The 12,202-nt window shown below is 46.2% G+C and overlaps 1 protein-coding gene across 1 annotated transcript in view; it reads left to right on the plus strand.

Annotated features, from left to right (window-relative positions):
• Myo5b (myosin VB) overlaps positions 1-12,202 on the plus strand; it is a 343,662-nt gene that overhangs the window by 324,844 nt on the left and 6,616 nt on the right. Inside the window, exons 33-38 of the mRNA XM_045142616.1 lie at positions 784-935; positions 2,126-2,215; positions 5,449-5,599; positions 6,908-7,193; positions 7,801-7,975; positions 10,098-10,178. Coding sequence (XP_044998551.1) covers positions 784-935; positions 2,126-2,215; positions 5,449-5,599; positions 6,908-7,193; positions 7,801-7,975; positions 10,098-10,178 — 935 coding nt within the window. The remainder of the gene's footprint in view (positions 1-783; positions 936-2,125; positions 2,216-5,448; positions 5,600-6,907; positions 7,194-7,800; positions 7,976-10,097; positions 10,179-12,202) is intronic.

Genomic DNA, 12,202 nt, shown 5'->3' on the forward strand with positions numbered 1-12,202 from the left:
CTGGAATAGAAGTCATTTGACAGTTGCTTCTGGCTTCCCAAGGGCTCAGCAGGGAAGGGCCATGGGCTTGCATGAAAGCGTGTAGGTCTTGGGGAGTCACAAGACCCTCACAGTTGAAGGCAGCTGGGGGGAGGCAGCCGAGAGCAGCGGGAGGAAGTGACAGTTGCTGAGGAGAGGACAGAGTGGCAGTGGGCTGCTAGACCAGTTCAGCTGTGAGACATCAGGACAGGCACTGCCAGGTAGTTCCATTCCCACAGGCCAGAAGTTGTTCCAGCCACTGGCCAGTTGGCTATCTTTGGGAACACATAAGCTGCCAAATTCTCCTAGGGCCAGCCTTCACATCCTGCCTGCCAAAGAACCTACTGTGCCCAGGAGGAGTGGAAGTGCCAAGGAATGTGATATTTACAACCCAGCAGGCAAGCCAGGTCCTGTCTACAGCTTGCCTCTAGCCACAGGCCCCTTGTTGGCTAAGGCCCAGGGCATCTGTTAATAACTTGTGGGCCCTTCTCTGTGAAGTAGGATGAGGCATTAGGAGCCTGCCAGCGTCGTACTACACGCAGCTAAGAATTTGCTTTTGTTTTTCAACTTGAGCCGACAACTACTGGTAACTGGGTCAGGAGTGTGCATATCTCGGGCAGTGACTCTCCTGCTCCTCTAACCGCCATGAGAGCTAGACCCCCTAGATGAACTGTGGGGACACGATGGACGTGCTTCTCTCTGAGGCAAGGGTACTGACAGCCAGAGTAGCCCCCAGAGATGTAACTTACGCTGTGGTTGCATTAGACCTGAAGCCCCAGACGCTGTCAGGCACGGTGCCCTGCCTCCCTGCCTACATCCTCTACATGTGCATCAGACACGCAGACTACACCAATGACGACCTCAAGGTGCACTCTTTGCTGACCTCCACCATCAACGGCATCAAGAAAGTCCTGAAGGTAAGGAGCCCTGCAGTGGCTAGCGTGGGTGAAGCCAGCCCCTCTCTGTCACTTCTCTGTGTCTGGTTTCACCCAGGTCACACCTCTTGGGATGCTTGGCAGTTCCTGGAGAATGCTCAGGCTTAGAAATGCCAGGAAACCCAGAACTCCAGCAGGGGCCACCTCGCTGTACTGAGCCTGTGGTTGTGGAAGTCCTGACCGCTTCCATAGGTGCTAGGGACGTAGGCCTCCCTCTAAACTGAGTTTGGGCACCTAGGCCCTCTCCCACCTTCTCAAGGGGCAGGGTGCATGCTGCCTATGGTGGCACAGGAAGAAGAGCTGCTGCCACGCATCAGCTTACACGTCGAGGCAGCCTGGGCCAGGCCGGGGCTGCCTATAGGAGCCGGAGCCACTATGGAGCGCCCACAGTGCCAGGCTCCTCTCGGAACAGCGGCAGCTACGTCATTCCCTTGCAAGAGACGAAGCCTGCCTGCTCACCGAGGGGCTGAGCCAAGAGTTGGGTAGAGGCTTTTAGAGGAAGACAGTCCCAAGTGTCCCTCCTCTGAGACCACTGCAGTTCTTCCCCGCGCTGCCACTTCCAGGCGGCAAGCCATCCTCGAGATCTCCCAGTTCTGGTTCCAGGGAGCCTATGCTCCCTGTTCCGCTGCTCACTCCCAGCAGTTGTTCCGCCTTCCCTGCCATGGGCTCCAGGCTCGGTACCAGCTCACCTCGGGTTGAGGTTGCATATGGGCTGCAAAGCGGCCTTGGTCACTTGGTATGTTACCATTAAGCATCTTGTCTGTGGGTCCACAGGATACCAGAATCTTTTCATGCTGTGCTCACTGGCATCCATTCCGTGGGGTGACTCGTAGCTCGTAATTGGGGTCAGCCATCCAGGGCTTTGCACTTGATCCTGGAGTAACCGGGACCAAGATTCATCTGTCACTCCGCTTCACAGTCTTTAGCTACAGGACGCAGCTGTTCTGTTCATCCCGTGTGTCCCCGTGCCTGCACCACTGATGAGGGGCCAGGGGAGGGGCTCTAGGTACTGTGTACCGTCTTGGGTAGGGAAGGAACAAGCTACACAACCTCTCAGCGGGGGTGTCCTCTCTGTGCTGGGGAACACTGGGTAAGAAAGGAGAGGTGCCAAGGAAGAATCCCACATGATGGAAACGTTTACTAACGGCTTGGGGTGGCCTTTTCCTTTCCAGAAGCACATTGATGACTTTGAGATGACGTCATTCTGGTTATCCAATACCTGCCGTCTCCTTCACTGTTTGAAGCAGTATAGTGGGGATGAGGTGAGTGGTAGAAGTGCTTAGTGGAGGGCCCTGCTTTGTAAACGTGCAGTTCTGAGGTGATCTGGATCCCCAGATGTGACTCATGTAAGGTGTATGGAGCATCTGCTAGGACCTCAAACTATGGGAGTGCTTTACCATCCCTGGAAACTGGAGCAGAACCAGGTAGCAGCACAGGAAACCTACTTCCAGCTTCCTTCATTTGGCCCAAAAGCATTCCTTGGGTGAAATTGGTAGGGAAATGAGTTTGCTTAACCCATCCAGTGTCAGAGAGCCCCTGGGATACTCCAGGGGATCCTTGTGACAACCTCACATCTCTGAAGCTGTCCTAAGTGATCCCATTCAGTAAAGAATGGAAGAAAACTTAGTTGCCTAGCATGTCAGGCTGTCTCCTAAGCCAACTGATTAGTTTGTCCATTTCAGGATAAAGACAGCCCCAAGAAAAGGGGCATCCCTAGTCAGAACCACACAAGTACAAACAGACTTGAGACCCAACTTCATGCTTCCAATCTAATTGGATTCCTTAACATGAGACCTGACTGACACTTCATTTCAGATTCCACTCTGGACCTCTGAGCGTAGTTTTACCCAGAATTCACCATTTCATTAGTCCGTGATAAACCTCTCCTGTGTTCTGCCTTCAGCCTATGACCTACTAACATACGGCACACTTTTCCTCCAGTTTCTCCCATGTTACAGTTATCTTCTCTTTGCTGGGACAAAACACCTGACCAGAAGCAGTTTGTGGGAGGAAAGTGTTGATTTCAGGCTCACGGTTTCCAGGGGAGGCTTCATCACACTGAGAATCTCACTGGTTCCAAGCTGACGACTTCCACATCCACACAACTTCTCAACTTTCCCTTCTCCCCTGCTTCACACACCTCAGCCTGACCAAAGTCAAAATACAACACAAATGAAAATAGCACAACAGTATTTAAAGCTTTACTACATCTTATGTGCCAGAACAAATTTTGGCTCTCTTCTCTGAGGAAATCCAAAGATCGGCCACTGCAGTCCATTGTCTTTGGAAGGTGGCTTGACCCTACCCCCCTCCCAAGAGTCACAATTTCAGCGTGGGCACCTGATTTTACTAGGAAAGGGAAAGGTGGAAGACATGGCCATCATTTCAAGCCACATGCCTTCTGTTACCCAAACACAGTATTAGACACAAGCTGTTATTTCATGCATAGAACATTCAGTGTTGTTTCATCAAGGTTCACTACTCTACACATCATTCCATTCCATTCTCGTCTAGTCCATTCTACACTCTCTACTCCACCTCACACCACCATATTCAAGGCAAGGACAAGGATTCCGTGACCTGAAAACATGCTTATGTTCTCAGGAAAAAGACTTGAACCACAATATAACTACCTGTGTTATCTACATTTCAAAGAAGAATGAAAGGTTCTGTCCCGTAGCAATCACAGTCACTCTTCTTCAGCCTACTTATATTTATTAACAATTGCAGGGTTGGAGAGATGACTTTGTGGTCAATGCATTTGCCTGTGAAGCCTAAGGACCCAGGTTCATTTCCCCAGTATCCATGTAAGCCAGATGCACAAGGTGGTGTATGCACCTGGAATTCGTTTGCAGTGGCTGGAGGCCCTGGCACACACATTAATATTCTCTCTCCCTCTCACTCACTCAGTCTTTCTCCTTCCCTCCTTCTTTCTCAAATAAATAAAATTTTTTAATTTTTTTTAAAATGTGTTATAGGCCTGATATAATGGCTCAGCAATTAGGTGCTCTTCCTGCACAAACATGAGGATCTGAGGGATCCTGTAACTGCCAGAGTTCAAATCTCCAGATCCCACATAAGATAGTTGGGCATGAAGCTGGGCGTGGTGGCGCACGCCTTTAATCCCAGCACTCGGGAGGCAGAGGTAGGAGGATCGCCATGAGTTCGAGGCCACCCTGAGACTACACAGTGAATTCCAGGTCAGCCTGAGCCAGAGTGAGACCCCTACCTCGAAAAACCAAAAAAAAAAAAATAGTTGGGCATGGTCGTGCATGCTTGTAGTCCCAGGCCTGCAGGGAAGCAGAGACCCAAGAGTCATCGGAGCCCTGTGAGCTTCAGAGTCTCCAGGAGATACTGGCTCGAAACAAGCAGAAGAGTGCTGGAGTCGGACCCCCAGGGTTCCACTCTGGCCTCCACGGGCGAGCCTGTGGAGTGCTGCTAGAGCACGTATGCATGCATATACCACAAACATCCCATTGCGCACGCAAATGCGCGCACGCACACACACAAATAAACAGGCTAAAACTGCTGTATACCTTGAAACAGTGAGCAGTTGTGCTGGGCTGGCCACCTTTTTGGAGGCACTGAACTTTTATGCTGACATCGATTTTTCTTTGACCTGAATGAAAAGGACGTTGGAGCTGGGCTCAGTGGCACATGCCTATAAACCCAGCACTGGGGAGGCTGTGGCAAGATCACAAGTTTGAGGTCAACCTGGACTAGTTAGCAAGACTTTTTCAAAAAAAAAAAAAAAAATATATATATATATATATATATATATATATTTATATATATATATATATATATATATATATGGACATGGTTCATGTGAGCCCCTGCCCTTTTAAAAAAATGTTTATCCCAGGCTGGTCTTGAACTCCTGATCCTCCTGTCTGCGCCTCTTCAGCCATATCCTACCAGCATGTGTCACCACAGCCAGCATATGAGCCATTTTGAAATCAGTAATTCTCCTAACCAAATGTTCATCTTGATACAGAATGCTGAGCGGTAGGGTCTTTTCAGCTCACCTGTTAATTCTGATAACCAGTGTCTATCACTGTATATTCTGTACCCAGATAACATTTCTCATGCAAATAGAAGCTGGCCCACAGCCATACTCCCTTATGGGCTATATGTATCAGATTTTAGGGTATACTCAATGAGGACAACACTGGATGAATGGTCAGAAAGCATGGACCTTATACCCACCTGGGTTGTGGTGATTTGTGGAAATTGGCATATTTGAGGGATCTAGAATAGATGATTTAGGTCTTAATTACACAGTTCTGATTTCCCTGTCCTGTGAAGTTTTTCCACTACTATCAAGCTAAAAGGCCATCCCCAGAGGCTCCAAGAACTGAATGTCTTGTGGAACATAGGGAAGGCCTCAGTAGGGCCCCTACAAATAAAAGATTGCTATGTGACCCAACCCCCAGCAGTTAAGCAGCACCCAGAAAACCCCAGAACTTCAGTAATGCATGTTTTTCCTCTTCAGGGCTTCATGACACAGAACACCGTGAAGCAGAATGAGCACTGTCTCAAGAACTTTGACCTTACTGAATACCGTCAGGTGCTAAGTGACCTTTCCATCCAGATCTACCAGCAGCTAATTAAAATTGCCGAGGGCTTGTTGCAGCCTATGATTGGTAAGCTGGCACTGGAGGTCTCCCCCCAGCATCTTGGGGTCTAGAAGGAGGCTGTTGTATAAGCTCTCATTGTGTTTAGGGTACTCAGTATTATCTGTGACCACCAGAAAGAGCCATCCTAGGGAAGGCACAAGGTGGTGCACATATTATACCCCAAGACATGCAAAATTCTCAACACCATCTTACAAAGATAGAAGATACTACCTCAGTGAGATGACCTTTCCTTTGTCTCTTTTTCTATAGTATAGTATTTTTCCATAACATTAATTTCAGTAAGCCTCATCAACTCAAAAGGTAGAAATGTGTATACAAAGAAAAATACCCTCTTGCCAATTATGTACTTGATGATAGGCGATACCTGGGTTCTTATGAAAGAACATAGCAAGAATCATTCTGGCAATAATAGTTTGCACAAAGCTGTGAGCACACTTGGGTACTGAACATGAAAGTGGAATTGAAAAGTGAAAGTAGCTGTATTTTAAGTGAAAAGTGACACACATGTGCATCACTCGCTGCTCCACAGACTTGGGGAGGACATTTTGCCTGGACCTGTGTCTGATTCCTTCTCCAGGTTCTTACAACACAAGTAGGTTATGAGTGAATTCCAAGTAGGATCAGTCGAGAAGGATGTCCCTTGGGATAAAGTCCATTCCAGACTCTCTACCCAGAAGTCTTCTAAGGCACCACACAGAGGGAGAACTGGCACATCACACTGAAGATAATTCGGAACCTAGAATAATGTGATGGTTGACAGCAGAAGCGCCTAACTCAGGCAGACCTGGGTTCAAATCCTGGTGTTGCTACTTCCTAGTAGTAGCATTCTTTTAGGCAAGTTATTTAACTTCTTTATGCTGCAGTTCCCCATTGGTAAATGACTAGGATCTCGTAGGGTTGCAGGGTGATTTTAAAAGGTACTGAACATGAAGCTGCTGACATGCAGATCAGTACTGCTCAGTGAGTATGTTGGACCAACTAACACAATTAGGCATATAGTCAGTGGCTGGGTCAGGATTCCGTCTGAGATGGCTCTGTTCTTAAGCCTTGGACTGAATGGAGGCAGTACAGAATCAAGCTGGCACACACCCATTGTCTTTGTACCATCATCAATAAATTTCAGAGAAATTATGCTCAATAGCTATTTCACTTCTTGTGGCGACCAACATGAACGTTATCCAAACGTTGTAAGTTCCCGCACATGTCAACACTGTACAGCTCTGGATGGTATCATGGTTAAAGCCTGAGTACTGTCTGGTCTAATAACAAAGCTTGGGTAACATGCTGGTTTCTCTTACCACACCTTTCTTTCAGTTTCTGCCATGCTGGAAAACGAGAGCATTCAGGGGTTATGCGGTGTGAAGCCAACTGGCTACCGGAAGCGCTCCTCCAGCATGGTGGATGGAGAAAACTCCTACTGCCTGGAAGGCATCATCCGCCAGATGAACTCTTTCCACACAGTCATGTGCGACCAGGGTCTAGACCCTGAGATCATCCTGCAGGTGTTCAAGCAGCTCTTCTACATGATCAATGCCGTGACTCTTAACAACCTCCTCCTGCGGAAGGATGTCTGCTCTTGGAGCACAGGCATGCAGCTCAGGTGAGAGGTCCCTCACTCCAGCACGCGCAGACAATGGGCCCCAATGCTGCTGTAGTCAGAACGTGAGGCAATTGTCTATAATGTGAAATCCACATGTCACTTATAGTCCCTGTCACAGTCAGTATGTGACTTAATCCTTCCTCCTTCACCTTTTATTATTGGTAGAATTTTCCCAACACTGAAATGATGACCTAACTTTTGACCTGGTAAACAAGTGAGTGTCAAACATAAAGATGTGTTAATACTGCAGAGACTAAACGTGATGTGGCTAGGTCGATGAGAAAAACCAATGCATTATGAGTAATCAAGGCTTTCAAAGAAGTATGTCTGTGAATGTTAAATATATTGTTTAAGTTCAATACATTTAATGTCTCCCTTGCCCCATTAATTTATATAGGCACATAAGGTGTTTCATCTTTGCTTAGTTTAAAGAACCCATTTCATTATTCTTCACTCAGTATTCAGTTAGTGCCAGCCACTATGCAGGCTGTTAACTACATGAGATAATTAAGTGTGGGGGGGGGGGGATCAGGACACTAGTTGCATCTAGCCTGCAAAGCACAGCAAGTGTCCTCGTCCCATAGCTCACTTTTCTCCTGTGGCTAAGGTACAACATAAGTCAACTTGAGGAGTGGCTCCGGGGCAGAAACCTCCATCAGAGTGGAGCAGCTCAGACCATGGAGCCGTTGATCCAGGCAGCCCAGCTCCTGCAGCTAAAGAAGAAAACCCACGAGGATGCTGAAGCCATCTGCTCCCTGTGTACCTCCCTCAGCACCCAGCAGGTACCGCCCCCCGGGACACCGCCAGCTGTCCCACTCAGTTCTGGTCAGTGGTCTGTTAGTGCTGTGCTCCTGGTTTCAAGGGCGTACTCCTCGATTTGCATCTAGTGAGACAGTCCTGATGAACCAGAGACCACTCTGGTCTGTGAAACCATATGCCATTGTTTTTCGAGAACTCTCCAATCCTTCTGGTTCATGTAGCAAATAAGGTGGCAGATTCACAAAGCTCAGGTCACTTTTTAAAAATGTTTTTAAAGATTTATTTTTATTTGTTTATTAGAGAGAGAAAGAGTGTGTGTGTGTGAGAGAGAGAGAGAGAGAGAGAGAGAAAGAGGGAAAGAAAGAGGGAGAGAAAGAGAGAGAGAATGGGTGTGCCAGCCAGGGCTTCTAGCCACTGTAAATGAACTCCGGGTGCATGCGCCACCATATACATAGGCTTACGTGGGACCTGGAGAATCAAACCTGGGTCCTTAGGCTTCACAGGCAAGTGCCTTAACCACTAAGCCATCTCTCCTGCCCCACAACTTTTTAAACAATGAATTCCAAATAGAAATGTGAATGTTTTCTGAAACTGTCCACATCACGCATTTGCTTTCTTTACATGCTTTCTCTCTCAGCTGTAATTTTACCCTGACCAAAGTCAAGAAACAACATAAATGAAAATAGCACAACAATATTCAAAGCTTTATTCTATCTTCTGTGTCAGAACAAATTTTGACTCTCTTCTCTGAGGAAATCCAAAGATCGGCCACTGCAGTCCATTATCTTTGGAAGGTGGCTGACCCACCTTCCTCCCAAGAGTCACAATTTCAGCTTGGGCACCAGATTTTACTAGGAAAGGGAAAGGTGGAAGAAATGGCCATCATTTCAAACCACATGCCTTCTGTTACCCAACCATAGTATTAGACACAAGCTGTTACTTCATGCATAGAACATTCAGTGTTGTTTCATCAAGGTTCACTACTTTACACATCATTCCATTCCATTCTGTTCTAGTCCATTCTACACTCTGTACTCCACCCCACACCACCATATTCAAGGCAAGGACAAGGATTCTGTGACCTGAAAACATGCTTATGTTCTCAGGAAAAAGACTTGAACCACAATATAACTCTACCTGTGTTATCTACATTTCAAAGAAGAATGAAAGGTTCTGTCCCGTAGCAATCACAGTCACTCTTCTTCAGCCTACTTATATTTATTAACAATTGCAGGGTTGGAGAGATGGCTTAGTGGTTAAGGCGTTTGCCTGTGAAGCCTAAGGACCCAGGTTCAGTTCCCCAGTATCCATGTATGCTAGATGCACAAGGTGGTGTAGGCATCTAGAGTTCATTTCCAGTGGCTGGAGGCCCTGGCACACCCATTCACACTCTATCTCTCACTTTTTCTCTCTCCTTCTCTCCCCTTCTCTCCCTCTTTATATTTCTCAAATAAATAAAGTTTAAAAAAAATTAATGCATTATTGGCCTGGAGTAATGGCTCAGCAGTTAGGTACACTTCCTGCACAAACATGAGGATCAGAGGGATCCCATAACTGCCAGGGTTCAAATCTCCAGATCCCACATAAAATAGTTGGGCATGGTCGTGCATGCCTGTAACCCCAGTCCTGCAGGGAAGCAGGGAACCTAGAATCATCAGAGCCCTGCAAGCACCAGAGTCTAGAGGTACTTATTTTCCTTACCTCCCCCCCAGTTTGTATTTATAGTATAATTTGGATGCAGGCATTTTGAGTCTGTAGTTAAATCCAGAGGCAGTCAGGCTTTGCCTTCATTCATGGCTACTTGGACATGCATGGCCGGAACCAGCACAAGGAAACTATACTCTCCCATTGAAATGTATCTTCCTCCTAACCAACACCCGAGACAGCCAACTCCAAACTCAGCGTGGCAAAGTGAACATACTTATCTGTACCTCCTCCACTACTGGAACTGAGCTAGCTTGAGTGCAGATGAGAGCTCAAAGCCAGCAGGAGCCATGGATGGAAACTCCCACTGTAAACAGTGGCCAACTCCCAGCATGGGTCCTCTCCAAAGAGGATTATCTTTCTGTACAACTGTCAAACTATTTTAAAGTTCAAAATGATCTTCATTTAGTTCTGTGCTAAAGTTTATTTTCCTTACTACAGATTGTCAAAATTTTAAACCTTTATACTCCGTTGAATGAATTTGAAGAACGAGTAACTGTGTCCTTTATACGAACAATCCAGGTGAGTTTTCAAATTTTATAATTTTACCCTTCTCTTTATTAATACTGGTTATGCCATGTGCTACAAGACCTTACATTCCTAGGCTATCTACTTAAATCTAGAGTGTCCAGCTGGGAGCCCACAGACCACATGCATCCAATGCCATGTCACAATGTCAAAAGGTTAGAGACTCTGACTTAAATAAACATGGACCTTTTTACCCGTAATAACTTATTAACTTAAACAAAAAGAGAGAAGTGGACTTTCATTATCTCTGCTTTCCATCTTTTTAAAGATTTATCTTTATTTACTAGAGATAGAGAGAGGGGGAGAGAGAGAAAAAGAAAGAGAGAGAATGGGCACGCCAGGGCCTCTCGCCATTGCAAATGAACTCCAGATGAATGCACCACCATGTGCATCTGGCTTATGTGGGCCCTGGAGAAGTGAACCTGGGTCCTTAGTATTTGAAGGCAAGCACCTTCTCTGCTAAGCCGTCTCTGCAGCTTTTTGAAATTCATGTGTTTGTGTGTCAGAGGATGACCTCAGGTCCCAGTTCTCATCTTCCACTTTGTTTGAGATAGGGCTTGTTTTGGGGTTTACCACTGCATATGCCAGGTTAGCTGGCCTGTAAACTTTTGGAGAGTCTTTTGTCTCCATTCCCATCTTCCAGTAGGAGCATTGGAATTACAGGTGTGCACTACTGTGTCTGGCTTTACATGGGGTCTGGGATCCAAGCTCGGGTCCTCATGCATGTGCAACAAGCCATTTACCCATTAACCTGTCTCTCCAGTCTGCCTCTCAACTTTTAGACCTAAATATTTCTTTTTATATATATTTTATTTTTATTTATGTATTTGACAGAGAAAGGGGGGGCAGAGAGAGAGAGAGAGAGAGAATATGGGTAGACCAGGGCCTCCAGACACTGCAAACAAACTCCAGACGTGTGTGCCTCCTTGTGCATCTTGCTAGAGTGGATCCTAGGGAATCATACCTGGGTTCTTTGGCTTTGCGGGCAAATGCCTTAACCACTAAGCCATCCCTCCATCCCGTTAGACTTAAGTATTTCATTTGTCAGTTATATCCTCACTGAATTAAGGCATCGGGTGAAGTCAATAAAGAAGCTAAATATTAACTTTATCTACAAATGGAACTAAGAACTACTCTCTACTCTCTAAGGATACAGTTCTAACTCTTCAATCTTGCTTGCCAGACTGTATTTACCCCTAGAAATATGCTTAGAAGAAAGCATATTAGGCAAGCAAATACTTAAATTTGTCTTAATGACTGGAGAGATGGCTCAAGGATTAAAGGTGCTTGCTTGCAAAACATGATGGCCCAGGTTTGATAGATAAGTAAATATATAGCTCTATCTTAAGATGAGAACTTTTATGTAAATATGAGCTTCTTTAAGCTGAGCTCAGGGGGATTCTGGCTGAGTATGTGGCCTTCACATGATAATAACTGACAGCATTGGAAGTGTGACTTCAAAAAGAAGGGCCTCCTTCTCCCAGTTACATGTGTGGGGAGTACTTTGGGGAGATATTACATTAATCAGTGAAGGGATACCAGCTTGAAACAGGGACCAAGGGAAGTGGAGGAAATCTATCCAAGATGGAAGAGGGAGTAGAAGCAGAGGTTATCAAGCATCCAGGAGCCATGAGGAAGAGTGGGCTTTTTAATAAGATGTTGTTGCTTTGAACTGCTGGATTTTATCCAGAGACTCAAGAGGGGCCTGTAGATTCAGGAAGAAGAGTTCTGAAACAAGCTGTGACAAAGAACAAATGAACTTCAGCCTGGTATCTGGCTAGAGATGAAGCCAGAGGTCAAAGGACAGGTGCCAAGTCAGAGTAAAGGTGAGCTGTTGTGTCAAGGGCAATGGAAAAATGCTAGGCATTGTTAAAGATACAGTCCACAGGGAGAACCAGGCAGTTTTCCAATACTACAGATACATCAAAGGGTGAGGGAGTGCTGACTAAGGGTGTAGATTAGAATGTACATATAGCTGTCTCCTGAAAGAGGACAAGGAACTGGGTAACAGAAGAGCT

The sequence above is a fragment of the Jaculus jaculus genome, chromosome 2, assembly GCF_020740685.1.
Source record: "Jaculus jaculus isolate mJacJac1 chromosome 2, mJacJac1.mat.Y.cur, whole genome shotgun sequence".
Classification (NCBI taxonomy): Eukaryota; Metazoa; Chordata; class Mammalia; order Rodentia; family Dipodidae; genus Jaculus; species Jaculus jaculus.